General features: G+C 45.8%; 2 protein-coding genes and 1 long non-coding RNA gene across 5 annotated transcripts; 1 reads left to right on the top strand and 2 right to left on the bottom strand.

Moving 5' to 3' along the window:
- Positions 1-107: 107 nt before the first annotated feature.
- nde1 (nudE neurodevelopment protein 1) lies at positions 108-9,168 on the bottom strand. 2 transcript variants are annotated; one of them, XM_056587091.1, is made up of 9 exons: positions 8,836-9,167; positions 8,589-8,719; positions 7,986-8,139; positions 7,175-7,323; positions 6,952-7,088; positions 4,604-4,768; positions 3,358-3,443; positions 2,635-2,798; positions 108-1,914 (listed from the first exon to the last, which is right to left on the bottom strand). In XM_056587091.1, the coding sequence occupies exons 2-9, from the start codon at positions 8,672-8,674 to the stop codon at positions 1,821-1,823; spliced, it is 1,035 nt and encodes a 344-aa protein (XP_056443066.1). In that variant the 5' UTR covers positions 8,675-8,719; positions 8,836-9,167; the 3' UTR covers positions 108-1,820. The 2 variants fall into 2 exon arrangements, with proteins under 2 accessions (XP_056443066.1, XP_056443067.1); XM_056587092.1 differs by having other exon boundaries at positions 1,713-1,914; positions 2,644-2,798; positions 8,836-9,168.
- Positions 9,169-9,402: 234 nt separating this feature from the next.
- LOC130379932 (pannexin-1-like) lies at positions 9,403-15,265 on the bottom strand. Of its 2 annotated transcripts, none has more exons than XM_056587078.1 (5): positions 14,827-15,265; positions 13,054-13,175; positions 12,333-12,532; positions 11,292-11,796; positions 9,403-10,572 (listed from the first exon to the last, which is right to left on the bottom strand). In XM_056587078.1, exons 1-5 carry the CDS (start codon positions 15,005-15,007, stop codon positions 10,429-10,431), a joined length of 1,152 nt encoding a protein of 383 aa, XP_056443053.1. In that variant the 5' UTR covers positions 15,008-15,265; the 3' UTR covers positions 9,403-10,428. The 2 variants fall into 2 exon arrangements, with proteins under 2 accessions (XP_056443053.1, XP_056443054.1); XM_056587079.1 differs by having other exon boundaries at positions 9,409-10,572; positions 11,292-11,793; positions 14,827-15,244.
- Positions 15,266-15,953: 688 nt separating this feature from the next.
- Positions 15,954-17,522, top strand: LOC130379933 (uncharacterized). The gene is made up of 3 exons (XR_008895173.1): positions 15,954-16,043; positions 16,757-16,955; positions 17,458-17,522. It is a non-coding gene; the product is annotated as an uncharacterized LOC130379933 (long non-coding RNA).
- The last annotated feature ends 233 nt before the right edge of the window (positions 17,523-17,755 follow it).

The raw sequence follows: 17,755 nt of genomic DNA, 5'->3' as shown, positions 1-17,755 counted from the left end.
TCCATGTTGCCTGTAAACCATTGGCGTTTCCATGTCACCCTTCTCATCTATTCATTGTGAAACCACCTGCACAAGAAATAAAGGCTTAAAAAATAAAATGATAGAGGGACTCTCCTTTTATTGTTTCCGTCTCGCTGAATGACAACACACTGCATAGTGATATTATTATCTGCTCATCTTGATACAAAATGCAAACAAACACGATAGAAGATATGGTTATTGTTGGAGCTCCACAGGCACATACAGTAGTCTAGGTGGATGCATTGTAGCATGGCCAGATACAGTCTGTAAGCTCATATGACATCAGCAGGGGGTGTGTGTGCAACAACTTAGGTCACACACACACACACACACACACAACTTGGTGGATCGTTAACCGGTTAAACTAATTGGTCCACTCTTGTATGTGCCGAGACGTTGAGCAAAAACATACTGGTGAAACATTGTTCTTAAATGTACAATATTCCACATGGATTCCCTGTATTCGTAATAACCAACACGACACGGCAGAGCATTCCTTAAAGTTCCTGGAGGGGTAGAAATCAATAATAGAAAATATTTTTCATGATTCTGCTGGAAGAACAGTGTCTCAACAAATCTTAAACCCTCTCTAAACATCTCAACCTGCATATCTAGTGATCCTCTTTCGTTGGGACACTAAAAGTAGATATTCTCTCCCCTTTCAACTTTAAACCAGATAATGGCTAAATAAACTAAATCCCAACTCTGTATCGTTATAAACTCTAACCCTAGCTCTAGTAAACGGCTGAGTGGGCCGTTTCAAGTCACAAGCTTCTCCCCGATCTGAGATCAACTCCCGCACGGGCCACTAGTCGACCCAAAGCATCTGGTTCAATTAAAACTTGAATGTGTACTTTTGAGTTCCTGCTTGTGCTAATGCTACTAAAGTAGCAGAACCCTGCCTTCTCCTGGCCCGGCCGAGAGTTCAAAGGTCGGCCGATGGGATGGTTCCAGGTCTGCTCTGATAAAGAAGATTCAGCTATTAAAGGCAGTAACGGCAAAGCTGGGGAAACCCTCGACTCCATCTCAACACACCATAGTCTAACATCATTGTATAACAACATTATAATAGATGGCTTCTATTCTTCAATCCTATTCTGTTTATACTAGAATATTATGTTCAAAACTTGATTAGTTCGAGACCGCTTATTGGCTCTTTCTAAACCCTGAATTTGTTCAAAGTAAAACCATTATATTTAAAAACACTATGTTAGTTTTTTTTTTTAAATGCTATCACCTAGGCGATGGGACCTTTTAATCTGCTTCAAGTTTGGCATCACGATCATAAATCTGTTAGCTTTATACTGTATAGTTTCCTCTCCATGGTCTCAAAGTCTGTGCACAGCGAGCTATCGACAGCGAGGCCCAGTGTGTCACAGTGTCAACGTCCTGCTGTCGTGAAATGTGTAAAGTACACCCGGACCAATCGAACACTCCAGTAACCCAGTCCTCTCCTGCCACTGGGAGTACTGCCGTAGCCCTCCGACGCAGCAGGGGGCGCCCTCCTGTCCACAGAGGGTCGGTGGCCGGAGGGGTGGCCTCCCTCCTGGGCAGTGCGGTCTCTGACGTGGGGACAGCGATGGAGGTCGCCATCTGGGTCGGTTCATTGATATCGTAGCATCGGGATGCAGAGAGGCCGGGACAGGAACAGCAGAAGCCATTGTGCTGGTTATGTGTGGTGGGGGGGGGGGGGGGGGGGGGGGGGCAGCCAGTCAGACAGTCTTAGAGGGCCTGTTAGGACGTGGGTTTAAGTCTCCATGCGGTGGTCCCGAGGGGGTAGTGGGGGCCTGGTCCTTGGATTACAGCAGGATCTTGACCCCTCCCTGGGGGGACTGGGGGCCCTGGGTGACCCCCCGTGGAGGAGCCGGTCCGAACTCTAACCGCTTCACCAGGCTGGAAGACATGACAGGACACGTGAGGAGGACCAGAGCCGCCACACCCTGCTGGTACCTCCAGGACTCTACCTCTGTGGTCCTCGATATCGCACTAATCCCATCCATGGACAAGGAACTGAATACTAGGGCGGGGCGATTCATGGAAATTCGATTTAGCGAAAAAACTATTGCAAAATTGACATAATCAAGTCTTCGATTTTTTTTTTTTTTTTTTTTCCTGGAACAGTTAGATACATATCGGTACATTATTTTAGATTTGGACCATTTTGTGTACTTTTTCAGTTCTCAGTAACACAGTGTTTTTGAGAGAGACATGCTGAATAAATACATCATGTTTTCAAACTCCAAAAATGAACAACATACATATATTTTAAATGTCATTACAAAACACAAAATTATAATTATCAATAATTGTTATCAAACACAAAACGTGTTGCCTTCTACGACTCCCAGCTCACCAAAGTGACGTCCAACCCTAGCTTATACTAAACAGTGACGTCAAACTAAATATAGAAATGTTTTTAACCTTTATACACATCTTAGACTAACATAAACCTTGTAAATAATAAAAAACATTACCAATTATGAATGTTTTTTAACTTACTCATCATTAATCAATTAGTTCCTACAACGACTAGGCAACAAAACACCTTCTACGTCTGGATGGCTGATGCACACATGTGTGTGTGTGCGTGCGTGCGTGCGTGTCTGTGGGTACCTGTCGTACTGGGGGGGAGGACTCATGGTGCCGGCCAGGGGGTCGGCGGCGCCGTCCACGGCAGAGAGGGCCCCGGGGGAGAGGGGCCCGGCCAGGAGCAGAGCCCGGCTGCTGTTGGTGTCGTACACAAAGTCCCGGCACGACGCCAGCTTGGACTCCAGGTTCTGACGGGAGGAGGGGGAGAGAGCGGGTCAGTCCCGGTCTGGACGCAGTCCGAGTGTCTGGAGCAACAGCCTGTGACTCTGATACATCTCTACAGAGGCCGCCCAGTTCATGACAACGCGTTTGACGCCTGACTCGGTCGTTCACCTGACTCTAGGTGAAGCTCGCGCTTGGAGATCTGCCATGAATATGAACATGGAGGCAAAGGAGAAATCATATCAATGTGCCCACACACACACACACACACACACACACACACACACACACACACACACACACACACACACACACACACACACACACACACACACACACACACACACACACACACACACACACACTCCATTTGTGAGAATTTATTTGCTTTTTTCTATAATAACCTCCCCAACAGAGTTAAATGTATACAAGTTATTTTGGAGGCCAAGATTCAAATATCAGGCTATTTATTATCGCCCTGTAAGGAAGTCCAACAAGGGGTCAGCCTCATTTCCCCAATTGTTGCATTACATGGTTGTGTGTGTTGAACTGTACAGTCATATCAATAATAGCAAAATGACTCACCCCCACTTTCCTCAGAAGTTCCCCCACAATATTGAGGGCAGATATTCTGGCCGATGTCGTCAGTGGTGTTCCGGCCAGACTGTCGCCTACAAAAGTACAATTGGGAGCGTTAAGAAACCCATTAATAATATCAGTAGATATGATTTCATCATAAACAACCATCCAACTGCCTGTACACGAGGCTACAGAGTTTCAGCTCCAGTCCCATGACTCAAGGCTCACTTGAGAGCTCACCTAGAGTCTGCATAGCCTGCCTGCCGCCAACCCCCCCCCCCCATACCATTTATTTTATGTTGTACGTCTTGGCACTTAATGTACGCACTTTATTGTATGTTGTACATCAGCATTTTAGAGCATTATCCTAGCTATCTTTGTTGTGTACAGGGAATGGGTTAACCTAGTGATGGTTAGTGCTTGGCATTCAGTTCTATGAACATCCTTACTGTACCGACAGAGATATAGTGTTGTTTCTCTTTCTTCTGACAAATGCTAAGAGCGTCTGCTAAATGCCCTGATGTTAATGTAAATGTGAAAGGTATGGGTAAAGGTCACCGGTAAAGGTCATGGGTAATTGGTAAAGGTAATTGTAAAGGTTATGGGTATAGGTAACGGGTAAAGTTAATGGGTTAAGTTAACGAGTTAAGTTAATGGGTTAAGGTAACGGGTAAAGGTAACGGATTAAGGTAACGGATTAAGGTAACGGGTTAAGGTAACGGGTTAAGGTAACGGGTTAAGGTAACGGGTAAAGGTAACGGGTTAAGGTAACGGGTAAAGGTAACGGGTTAAGGTAACGGGTAAAGGTAACGGGTAAAGGTAACGGGTAAAGGTAACGGGTAAAGGTAACGGGTAAGGGTAACGGGTAAGGGTAACGGGTAAGGGTAACGGGTAAAGGTAACGGGTAAAGGTAACAGGTAAAGGTAACAGGTAAAGGTAACGGGTTAAGGTAACGGGTTAAGGTAACGGGTAAGGGTAACGGGTAAAGGTAACGGGTTAAGGTAACGGGTAAAGGTAACGGGTAAAGGTAACGGGTTAAGGTAATGGGTAAAGGTAATGGGTAAAGGTAACGGGTAAAGGTAACGGGTAAAGGTAATGGGTAAAGGTAACGGGTTAAGGTAACGGGTAAGGGTAACGGGTAAAGGTAACGGGTTAAGGTAACGGGTTAAGGTAACGGGTAAGGGTAACAGGTAAAGGTAACGGGTTAAGGTAACGGGTAAGGTGAGGAGGAGTGAACGGAGGCCGCTCCCACCTCTGCGGAGGCTGGAGGCGGGCGTGGCGAAGGGCACCGGGGGCTTGGAGGGCGCGGCCGGGCTGCAGGGGGCGGGCCTCTGGAGGTCCATCTTCTCACAGTCCAGCGCCGAGCTGCCCAGCGGCCGCGGGTCCTTCTGCTGCACCGCCAGCTCCTGCCGGAGGTCTGAGGACACACGGACACAAGTTAGTGTCCATTAGTCCCTCATGTCATCCATGTTTCTGTTGTAAATTGTGTATTTGATGCCCCAGGGCTCCCTTGTAATAGAGACTTCAATATCTTAATAGGGCTTCACCTGGTTAAATAAAAGGAAAAATAAATTAAATAATTAAGTACACAAGACAACGTGGTCGTTTAGGCTCCGAGCTCGGGTCATTAAAGGGGATATATAATGACTTCTCCCTTTGCTTTAGACTGTGATATGAAGTATTGATCCATGTTCTACGTCTGCTAAGCTAGAGAAATCTCAGAGAACGCCCCTCAATAAGAGCGGGAAACGGCTCGTCTGCGCTCAAACTATTGGGCGATGCCGAGGTGCAGAAGTCCCGCCTCCCGGCTACCCGCAATCGTTAGAACTTTTCGGGGGTGTGAATTTGCAATGCGGTCGACCAATCGCAACAGAGTGGGCCCGCTGACCAATCACAGCAGACGGTGCTACTCGGGAGGAGGGCCTTAAAGCGACAGGACACAAATCAAAATGTTTTAAAAAGACGCTGAAAATGGTTTTGCGGAAATGAACAGTGTGAGAATAATAAGGTGTATTTCGGACATACAATCATGTAGCCCTATTCTAGTAGTACCCCCCAATGCAATACTTAACCCTAAAAAATGCATGATATGTGATCTATAATGTCAGGCTCCGTTACAACATGGGCCAGGACGACACAGCAGTTTTGTCAGTATAATCTGATATTATCGATGCAGACGGTCGTTAGATTGTCGTTAGGTTGCAGTCTGGCTGTTTTTAAGTTCAGAGAAACCGACTGAAGTCAGGATGACAGCTTGTGTGCACAAACGTGCAGTGATGCTTCTTGCAATGTGATACCGATTCATTCTGCCGAGTTTCAGAATCTAAGACCATACCAAAGAGCCCTGGTGAAAGCCCGTAGGAGGAGAAGATAAAGGCCTACTGTATATACATATGTAATTATATATCTCTGAATCAATAGTCGGCTATTGGTCTCACTATCCCAGAAATCTCATTTAATAGCGACTGAAATAAACACGCTTTGTCGGTTGGGAACAGTGCAGAGATCAGCAGTTCTTCAAGCTGTGAGAAAAAAAAACGTGGCGAAAAGAGTGTGCAGTGTCGCGCGTGAGATCGTACCTCTGGCCTCGTCCTTCAGCCTCTAGCAGGTTAGATAGTGTGTTGGTGTACCTCTACCTTCAGCCTCTAACATGTTATATAGTGTGTTGGTGTGCCTCTACCTTCAGCCTCTAACAGGTTAGATAGTGTGTTGGTGTGCCTCTACCTCTGGCCTCTAGCAGGTTAGATAGTGTGTTGGTGTGCCTCTACCTCTGGCCTCTAACAGGTTAGATAGTGTGTTGGTGTGCCTCTACCTCTGGCCTCTAACAGGTTAGATAGTGTGTTGGTGTGTGCCTCTACCTCTGGCCTCTAACAGGTTAGATAGTGTGTTGGTGTGCCTCTACCTCTGGCCTCTAACAGGTTAGATAGTGTATTGGTGTGCCTCTACCTCTGGCCTCTAACAGGTCAGATAGTGTGTTGGTGTGCCTCTACCTCTGGCCTCTAACAGGTTAGATAGTGTGTTGGTGTGCCTCTACCTCTGGCCTCGTCCTTCAGCCTCTAACAGGTTAGATAGTGTGTTGGTGTGCCTCTACCTCTGGCCTCTAACAGGTCAGATAGTGTGTTGGTGTGCCTCTACCTCTGGCCTCGTCCTTCAGCCTCTAACAGGTTAGATAGTGTGTTGGTGTGCCTCTACCTCTGGCCTCTAACAGGTTAGATAGTGTGTTGGTGCATGCCTCTACCTCTGGCCTCGTCCTTCAGCCTCTAACAGGTTAGATAGTGTGTTGGTGTGCCTCTACCTCTGGCCTCGTCCTTCAGCCTCTAACAGGTTAGATAGTGTGTTGGTGTGCCTCTACCTCTGGCCTCTAACAGGTTAGATAGTGTGTTGGTGTGCCTCTACCTCTGGCCTCGTCCTTCAGCCTCTAACAGGTCAGATAGTGTGTTGGTGTGCCTCTACCTCTGGCCTCTAACAGGTTAGATAGTGTGTTGGTGTGCCTCTACCTCTGGCCTCGTCCTTCAGCCTCTAACAGGTTAGATAGTGTGTTGGTGTGCCTCTACCTCTGGCCTCTAACAGGTTAGATAGTGTGTTGGTGTGTGCCTCTACCTCTGGCCTCGTCCTTCAGCCTCTGTACCGACTCCAGCAGTGTCTCCTTCTCGTCCAGCTCGCTCTCCAGGAAGGCGTTGCGCTCGATGACCTGATTCATCCTCTGCTCGAAGTCCTCCAGCGACATGATGGTGGCCCTGAGAGAAGGCGCAGCAGGAACAACGTTCGATCAGACGGTATCCCAGGAGGACGCACTATCTGCATGTTGAGTCTGAACCCCGACCTCTTGGCCCGCTCCAGGTCGTCGTTGGACTGCTCCAGCTCTCTGATGTACTTCTGGAGGTGGTCTCTGGCCGCCGTGGTCTGGGCCAGGTCGCCTTCCAACGTCGAGATCTGTCTGAACGCTTCGGCGTGCTGGATGTCGTACTTCTCCTGAAACCACAGAGACAACAATGGTAAATGGTAAACGGACTGCATTTATTCGACGCTTTTCTAACCAGTGGCCTCTCAAAGCGCTTTACATTATTGCCTCACATTCACCCATTCATGCACACATTCACTCAGCCATGCAAGGCGACAGCAAGCTCTTCAGGAGCAGGTAGGGTGAGCTGTCTTGCTCAGGGCCACATGCCGCCCCCAACAATACGATCAAGATAAACATGCTCCATTTCCCCAACAGTGGGGACATTAATATTATTATCAGGAGGCCATACTGCCTGTGTTTGTACATCGTATTAAAGCGGTTATTTAGGATTCTGTAGTCGTTAAGCGAGACAAACGAGCCCTTGAGACGCCTCCACTGTCCCTGAGCGATGAAGAGGAGATTTATGTATTGAATAATCAACTAGTCATCCCTTTCATCGATGTTCCTTCCCTGTGGACGTCTGAATCAAAATAGCAGTCAGCTGCTCGATAGAGGCAGTAGAACGCCCGGAAATGATCTCTAAATAGGCTTTTGAGCTCAGTGTTTACAACGTGTTTACGGCATGTGTGTCTGTACTTGTACGTGTGTACGTGTGTACGTGTGTACGTGTGTGTGTGTGTGTGTGTGTGTGTGTGTGTGTAAAAAGGGCCCAGAGAGAACGCCATCGTACCCTAATGTTGTCCAGCTCCATTCTGAGCCTGCTGTTGTCTGAAAGCAGCTCTTTGTTGCGCGCCTCGCAGTGTTTCAGCTCCGTCTCCAGCTCCGCCTCGTAGTCTCGGCTCATCTGCTGGAACTCCTGCAGCTCCTCGTTGGCCTCGTCGGCCCTGGGGAGGCAGCAGGGTTAGATAGGGAACCAGTTCACCCTGAAACAGGGCGGCTGCTGTCAGGCAGCCGCCCTGTTTCAAAGGGCACAGTCAAAGGGCACAGTGACACCCAGAACCGGTTCATAGAGTTAGTTTAACTCATCACTTTAGATAAGTTAAGATAAGTAGACTACCAAGAGATTCTTCCCCACTGATGGACTAATGAGCAGATTACGTTAGTTTAACTCATCACCGTAGACAACTACGAGTAAATCCAGAACAGGTTTATAGAGTTACTTTAACTTGTCACTTCAGAAAGACTGACAACCTAGGCCCGAGAGATTCTCCACAACTGATGGACCACTAAGCATCTTAGAGTTAGTTTATTGTCAGGGATGGTAAGGGTCATTATATATGATCTCACACACACAGTTGTCAGAACAAACGAGTATCCTCAGTTGAGGTGTCACCTTTGCTGGTGTCCCTCTGCCTGGCTCTTCCAGAAGTGGAGCTCTTCTTCCAGGGAGGAGAAGCTCTGCGCTGAGGGCTCTCCCATGACCGCGCGCTGCTGGATCCACGATGGACTGAAGCCACTTCAGATCTGGCATAGAAGAGGAACAAATAAAGAAATGTCCACCTTTATAGGCTTCTTCAGGGCCACACCTACTCTGTCATGTCGCAAACTAAGAAGGTCTGTGAATCAAACAGCAATAATACCTTCAAGTAGGGGTTGCTTCGTGGCAGTAGAGTAGAAGCACTGAGGAGCTTCTGGATGAGTTGTTAACCCGAGGCTAGCTCTTAGCCGGCTAAGCTAACGACTTGAACAAAGCTGACGCGAATTTAGGGCCAACACCATCTGAATCGAGCTTTCGAGATTAGGGTAATGTGTTCCGATTAAACGTATCTTCTTTAAAAGCAAACGTGGAAAATATTTATGAAAACAAAGGCTCGGTCGCCCAGCTAACAAAAGTCTTATTATGCTAGCAGCTCATCAACCAAATCTAAACTCTACTTCGTTCGGAGGATCCCATTGGTCGATGCGGATGACGTCACGCGAAGGGCGTCCAACCAGGTTTGTTCCCTTGGAACGGATCCACGCCCACTTTTCGGCCAGTACTTTTGTGGTTCAGTTTGAATGCTGCTTTGAATGTGTGGCAGGTGTCCACTTTGCAATGCGTTCATTACCTGGCCTTAAAGGCCTTATAGATATATAATCAAATCAGGTTATGAACTGATTTAGAGCAGGAAATACATGCATTCATTTTAGTCTTATTGTAGTATGTCGTTTTATTGAAAGTTTAAAAAAAGTACATTCCAACTATAAGAAAATTTAAAAATAATTGTCATCTCGAACAAATATGAAACAGAATATTTAAAACAGCTTGTGAAATAGACAGAGTAACAATCACACATGCATTGAACAACTACTGTTTCAGAGTAATGCAATACAAAATAGAATATGCACACACACTTCGGTAAAGAGTATTCATTCTTGTTACAGCAATCTCAAAGTGCATCTCCATTTGGGATCCTGCCTTGCATTCTCTGTATGAGTGGGCCGGCATTAATTAAAATGACATCCAGAATACACATGAATTACACAAGGACACGTGTTTCTGTGTATCCTTATGATGTTGTACATCATAGTGACATGTCAGAGGGTAAACTGTTTGAAGGGTTTGTTTAATATTTCGATAAATACTTTATGGCTTTTGACATGTAATTTGACTTGTATATTAGAATATAGCATATTCATCCATACATAGTTACTGGATTTACAATGGTAATAATACTGTTTGATTGACTGCATTTTGATTGTGGGTTTTAGAGACATTATATTAGTTATGATACTGCCTTATTGCCTTGACTTATCATGCAAAATTTGTTGTTTTAGTACAGGAAATAACAACTAGTAGCTCTGTGACAGAATAACACTTCTAGGTCTGACTCCTATAACGTATTTATAACTTAATACTAAACAATGTGTTAAATCAGTGCTCCTAAGATTCACAGTAAATAAACCAAAGGCTAAATAAATATTACTAATAGTAAATAAATATTTGCTCTAAAACAAATCAACTTGAATAAAATGCTATTTCTACATCATGTTATTCATGTACTAACTTCAGGAGTAAAGGCCTGCACCAGAATTAACAAACCCTTCTAAAATAAGAGGTAACAAAGGTAAAATAGGTATAACTAACCAGTGAAATATGATCAGTGCATTGAAGAGAACATGACCAATAAATTGGACCAAACATTCTACGGAAGACCAACATGATTATTATTATCTCTTCGTCCTCGAGCCTTTCAGTTAGACGATCCCTCGCTCTTCTTTGTTTCTTGACATGTCTTCTTCCCGTCCACCGCGTCGGTCTTCACCTGGCCCCGGGTTCTCAGCAGACACATGGTGTCGAAACCCTCCTCCCCGTTCTCCTGCAGCAGCTCCAGGACCTGGAGGAGGGACAAGCTGCTTATTCTGCAGATTAAAGTAGACTTTCCCTTCATCATTTAGCATTCGTTGTATAAAATGTGATCTCACAAATCAGATTTGATATTTATGTCTAAAGTTTGATGGCAGACCAGCCAAATCTGGGTTTCACCTTCTTTAGCTTCTGAGGAGGTAAACGGTAAACGGTAAATTGGCAAGCACAAATTCGGCAACAGAAGTAAACTGTTAAAACCTGTGTGTAAAGGTTTCAAATCAACAACGTGACGACCGGCCCCCAGAGCTCTGTTATAACAACTGGATTAGAGACACTGCTGCTTGTAGCTCAGGAGGCTGAGCAGGTTGAAAGGCTGAAAAGGCTGAAAGGTTGAAAGGTTGCTAGTTTGATCCCCGGCTTGATCACCTAGCCGAGTGTCGAGGTTTCTCTGAGCAAGGCACCTCATCCTAACCGCTCCTGACGAGCTGGCTGTCGCCCTGCGTGGGCGACAGCCAGCTCACACACTCCGCCGTCCGGCTTGATCACCTAGCCGAGTGTCGAGGTTTCTCTGAGCAAGGCACCTCATCCTAACCGCTCCTGACGAGCTGGCTGTCGCCCTGCGTGGGCGACAGCCAGCTCACACACTCCGCCGTCGGTGCGTGAATGTGTGCATGAATCGGTGAATGTCGCTTTGGATAAGAGCGTCTCCTAATTCCCCTGAAGGTAAATGTAACATATGTGACTCACCTGCAGACACTTAAAGGACTTGAGCTTGCTGAGGTTCTCCTTCAGGAACAGCAGGTAGATGCTCAGATCGTTGTAGCGAGGAGTGACCAGGCCCAGCGTCCCGAAGCCGGGCAGGAGCTCGTAGGGCTTGAGGAACCCAGAGCTCTGGCGCGCCGGGCCCAGGGCGGCGTAGACCACCAGGGGGGCGAGGAGCACGTACACCGCCAGGTTGGTGTAGCTGAGGAGCCGGAAGATTCCGACCGCCACCAGCTTACACTGCACCGCCTCGGGGACCACGCTGTCGTTCTTCAGCACGCCGGTGCGCAGGTCGCAGGCGAACTCGTCGGTGAGGGTGGCCAGCGTGATGTAGTAGCCCAGGTAGGTGCAGGCCAGGGCCAGGATGAGGAAGGTCAGGCCCCGGCACGCCAGGTACTTCAGCACCAGGTCGTGGGAGAAGCGCTTGGTCTTCAGGTACTGCTCCACTAGCGGGTACTTGAGGCAGCCCTCGGCCAGGTCCGGAGCGCTGCTGAGAGGGGACCGTGGGGTAGGTTGGTTCTTGTCTGATCTTTGATCCCCAAATAGGACCTTTGTTTTACTTTATTGTAATACTTCTTCTCATGTTACCTTGTTCAGAGTTCACCTAGACTCTGCATAGCCTCACCCCTTACCCCCACCCCTCTTACACACTTGTTGTACGTTGTACGTCCTGGCACTTAAAAATAGTACTTAGCATCGTGTAGCATCTTACCCCTAGCTATCTGTGTTGTATACGGGGAATGGGTTAACCTAGCGATTGTTAGATTCAGATTCAGATTCAGATTCAGATTCAGAAAACTTTATTGTCTGTCGTACCAGAAAATCGTCTTTGACGTGGCTCGATATACAAACAGGACAATTGTGTTGCACATAGTGGCACTTGGCACCTGGTTCTATGACCATCCTTACTATACCGACAGAGATATATTGTTGTTTCTCCTTCTTTTAACAAATGTACTTATTGTAAGTCTATTGGATAAAAGCGTCTGCTAAACGCCCTGAATGTATAAGTTATGAATGTGTTACCCTTCTCCGTCTCCAGGCGGGTCCTTGCTCTCCAGCGCCGCCAGGTTCTTGGCCAGCTTGATGGCCTGGTTGTAGAAGCGGTCGAGCTCCTCCATGATGAAGTTGAGGTCGGAGGAGAGGTGAGGCTCGGCGGTGAAGCGCCAGATCAGGGCCGGGATGGACATGAGGGTGGCCAGCAGCAGCAGGATGTAGGGGAAGAACTGGGGGCACACGCGGGGGGGTTCGAGGAGGGTTCCAACACAGGTTTAGAGACACCAAAAATGTAATAATCTAAAATAAAATAACGACTAATCAGCTTATCAATAGGAAAAAGATGTTGAATAAAAAGACTGTCAAACATAACACAAAGCCTCTGGCAAATGGTAACAGTTTACTTTTAGATTTAATCTTTCAATTATACTTGGAGTTCTGTCAATCAGAAAAGTCAGCAGATTCTGTATTAATCCATTTATTTTATTTCCTTAAATACTTTATCAACAAATTATTCTATTCTTCTCTTCTTTTATTTCTTTCAAACAAAATAACTGTAAGTCTTCCAGCCATATTCCAAAAGTAGCCTGAACGGGACTTTTGTGCTTTACTTTCCTATACGGCCCTCCCCCTTTTCTGCTCAACTCTTACAACCACCATCCCTACATAGTCCGTCTAGCAGTGCCCCCACGATTCAACATTAATGAGTGTCATGCATAGTTGATGGGGGGGGGGGGGGGGCACCGGGTACCTTGTGGAGCCATAGCGGGGAGCTCTGCGGCTGTTGCTGTAAGGCCGCCCAGCAGAAGTTATCCACGTAGAAGGCCTGTCGCCAGGAGAAGTTAGTGGGAGCGAAGCAGCTGATCTGGGTTCCTGTAGGCCGAGAGGAGGGGACATGTGATATTAGGCGCTATGGGGGAAGAACTCAGTCTGCAAAGGGTCGTAATGCAGTCGGATGACCTTTTAGCGGAAGAAGGGGCACCTTCTTTCACATTGAACCTTTCTTATTTAAAATCAGGTTCATTACCGACTAGTAAATGTAGTTAACTTTATTAACTAGATTATGTAGAAACTAAAACTGCATTTTAAGGATTTCTATACTTTTTTAACTTATAAGTTGGAGGAGTGAGGCAGGTTTAAAGGACAGCAACATGATGTTATTTGTAAATCGTTTTAATTGAACCAATAAAGGTTTGCTTTACTCCCATGTGAACCCTTTCCTCGGCCCCTCTGTCGGCCCTCATCAAGTTCAGAACTGGGCGGCTGGGGTTCAGGGGTATCCACAGAATCTGCCCCAACACACATTGCATCCCTCATAGTAATGCCTTGTTGTGCCCGCTCTCTCTTTGTTGCGCACTAATGAAGGGCTTTTGGTGCCTCCACTGTGTGGAAGTAATGCACAAGCCTCTCTCCAGGCTTGGTGCCACTCAGGAGAATCACGGATGGACCTACAGGGGTTCAGGCAGACTGGCTCTGATACTTCCTTCAAATCTCTCCGATAAACACACTTCCACAGAATTGCTTTCTCTCGACTAGGTTATTCTTCCTCTTTTACTTTACTTGCTTGATTGTGTTTTAGTCATTCATACCACGCTTGTCATTATTACTGAATCTATTTATTTGTATTTGCATCTGGTGGTCCTTTCTCTTGTTTGTAAGTCTTGGTAAAACACTTTGTAACTTAATGAGTGCATTAATAATAGAAGCTCCAGATCCATAGTCTCTAGAGCAATTGCCAATCACCCCCTTTTAAGACCATGAGAGGCCTCAGCTCTTCCAGGAATACCATAACTCGAACTATGCTTGCTTGTTTATTGACGTCTCTCTTGACAGAAAGCCCTGTCTCCTGAGCACTAACAGTTTATTGAGTGAATAAAATAACACAAATAAACCCTTGCTTTCTATTCTATCATGCACTCCGATTTAACGTTTCCCCCATTTCAGTTTTCAAATCTCTTGTTTTTTCCGATCTTTATCTTTTTACTGAGTGGATGATTTTGGATGCACATTGCTATCAAAGTGTGTAAATGTTATTCAAATATAGTGATTGAGAGTCGAGGAGGGCGGTGCCTCAGAGATAGCGGGCTATGGGTGCAAGTCCAATAACTCACATGGCACGTAAGGCAACAACAATAGAGGATACAGGCTGGGTGCATGGAGGATTACGAGAATAAAGACTGTTATTATACTACTATTTTCTTATTGTGCCCCATTCAGGTTGTCTATAGTTATTTTGAGTCATAAAGCGCCACTGAGAACGCCGGAAGGGAGGAGTCAAGCGCGCCTCCCCTCCAGCCCCGCAGCCTATCGCCCCTACGGCCTCTTAAACAAGTCGAGTTTATTCATAGTATTCAACCAGCCGGTGGGGCTCAGATAAAGACGTGTCTGAACGCAAACGAAGGAACCCCTGCAAAGGCATGTAGGTTTGATTTCATTACCGTTAAGACGACATTGTAATGCATGCATAGTTTAGGAGGATATTGCAGATGGGGTTCAGAGATAAACGTGTTTGTGTTCAACTCACCCACTGATACTTCTTGAGCGAAAGCCAAGGAGATGAGGAACAAAGGAAGCCCCACGGCCAGACAGCTCACTATCTTGTCCACGGCCAGCTCCAGCCGCAGTCCCTTGTACTTTGACTCAGTGGGGTCTTTGAGTAGAAAGTCGGAGAAGACGTATTCTGTGGCTACGTGGGCTATCGCCATTGGGACTGGAACAAAGGCAACTAATCACTAATTGAAGTATCAATATCCGGCGTTATAACAACCAGTGTGTATCTGTTCCCAGGCACTTCTTCAATGGTGGTTCAATTTCCGTTAGTTTATTAATGTCGTCTGTTATTCATTGAACCACTCATCCCGTCACCGTTACTGTACCCTGAATAAGAAGCGTCGGGGTAACGGGGCGCGGTGCGGTGTTATGTGTCGGTCCGCCGCTAGGGAGCGCTGTTCTGCCTCTACACGCACCTGCTGCTGCGGGGGTACGGGGTTTTCTGTCCGCTCGGTCCGCCGCTAGGGGGCACACAAATATATAATAATTCCTTTATTCGCTTTAATCCAGCATTTAATGAACGAATCGAGGACTAGTTTGAAGGCATCACAACGTCCAATGACGAATTATAAAAAAATATTTGAAACTAAAGGAATCATATATAAAAAAATGTTTTAACATTACATTTATAACCATAAACCGGTAGGTCGGTTATAACATAGTGTGTTTGGATTATGGCTCAAGCCAGAGCTTAAATTTCAATCATAACGGATGCATTTGGATAATAATGATGAAATATATAACTAAAACGGGACCCCTTAAGTGTATATTGCATATTTTATATGTGACATATTGAATTTCATGAAGTCGTTGGCGTGTTGGAGCGTTGTTATCGTTTACGACTGCTATGGGTCATTTGCGACAGCTTAGGCTGATTTACGACATTCGTAGGTTACAAAGGCTCAAGCCAGGGCTTGAATTTAAATTAAAACAAATACATTTTAAAAATAACGATGATATTTATAACTAATATGGGACCTCATGAGTGTATATATCTCATATTTAACAAGTAATATACTGTATTTCATAAAGTCTTTGTCGTGTCGGAGCGTTGTTATCGTTTACGACAGCTGTGGGTGATTTGCGACAGCTGAGGCTGATTTACGACAGTGGTAGGTTACAAAGGTAGCCGCTTCTCCTGGTTCGGGGGAGAAACCGGTCGAAGGGAGATGTAAATACAGACAGAGTCAGGTATGAAGGGTTAGAAATAACCACTACTAAGATCCTCATTTTAACACCATGCAGTGTGAACACGTTGATGGTCGAATAGTGTCCGTATTGGGTATTAAAACCGAGTCTCGGGTAGCCTAGCCCAAGATGCTAATGTTGATCAACTAGCTCAGAAGTGCTAAGCTAGGCTACTCTCACTGTGTTAGTCGAACCAGATGCCTTTAATATTCTAATTATCGATAAATGTCGAATTAGTTGTCATTTGTGTGGTTATCTGAGGACTAGTTCATGTAGTTGACTTTGTTAACCGAATGATGTCGAAACTGAAACTGACCTCCTTGATGGACCAAGCTGCCTGGACATTTTATTGATGTTTTACATATCTTATATACAAAATTATTTATCTGCTGTTGGTTTAACCGGCGTCACAGGCATTTACTGTGAACCTCGCTAACATTGATGCCATGGAGGTCAAGTTATTATTACTTTCTACCACTGTCTTAGTCTCTCTTATTATTGCCTAATTTATTAAATTGTATTACTGTGATCTATGCTCATTCTTTTTTACACATATTTATTTGTACTTGTCTTTATTTATTTTATCTTGTATTGTTGCTGCTATGTGGAACCAGGCCCAATAATTGTACTCTTGTGTACTAGTACATTAAGATGTAGTAAAAGTTATTCGGATTCTTGATTCTAATGGTGCTGTGTGATGGTCCTTCTCACTTCAGGAAAACATGCAAGAGAAGAGATACGACTGTGCCTTGAAAAAACCTTCTCGGTTGGACGATGGAAGAACTGGGAAAGAAGCCATCCACCTGCATCCCTGATCCCTGGACCGGTCCTCCAGGGAGTGAGACCCTCCTCTGGAAACTCAAAGACTGCTTCTCCTCCTTTGAGAAGGCCAACTCCAGCTTCACCCAACAACAAGTATGTCAGGTTCTCTATAACGATGGATTAAGTCAAATTGGTCTTACACATATGTGGGGATACGTGTGTATTCAACATTTAATGAGGGAATCCTGTCAGTAATGTTTGGAAATTACGGTAGAACTTTATTCTACCTGTTACAGATAGATTAATTTGGAAACTATTTGATGAAACGCTGGACTATGCTGTGGTGTAACACTTTCAGCTCAGATAATTCATGTTGTAGGTGGTTTGTTTATGTACTGCAGCTAAAGATAATTTCATAGTCTTTTAATCAACCTTTTGTTTTTAAGATTCATCGATTACTATAATTTAGTATATAATATTTAAAAACAATCGAAGCAAATGCCATCACAAGTAAGATAACATATTCGATTTGAGTCCAATATCTAAATACAGTCACACTTTTTTACCTCACATTATATCATTTTTAGTTTTTCTAAATAATACAAATTGAAGTCCATAGTTTTCCGCCCACTGATTACGCTCCGTCTCCCCCCAGAACATGGAGGGCAGGACGACTGTGCTGGAGCTCAGAGACGTCCCCCCCCCTCCCCATCACGTGTCCTCTGCCCCCCCCTCCCAGCCCTTCCCCCTGGCCCTCCCCCCTCTCCCTGCGCCCTGCTTGCCCCTGCCTCCGCACCCCGCGGTACCCCACAGGCACCCGCCCTGCTCACAGCTGCAGGAGGGGCCGGGCCCCAAAGTAAGCATTTGCACTTGGTGTGACCACTATGACCCTGCGGGCTACGGGGCCTTCGGGGAGACCAGCCTCGGCCTCAACACTAGTAATACGAGCGGCC

The sequence above is a fragment of the Gadus chalcogrammus genome, chromosome 3 (genome assembly GCF_026213295.1).
Source record: "Gadus chalcogrammus isolate NIFS_2021 chromosome 3, NIFS_Gcha_1.0, whole genome shotgun sequence".
NCBI classification, from domain to species: domain Eukaryota; kingdom Metazoa; phylum Chordata; class Actinopteri; order Gadiformes; family Gadidae; genus Gadus; species Gadus chalcogrammus.
The sequence above is the reverse complement of the archived record's forward strand: the minus strand, read 5'-3'. Positions and strand labels throughout refer to the sequence as shown.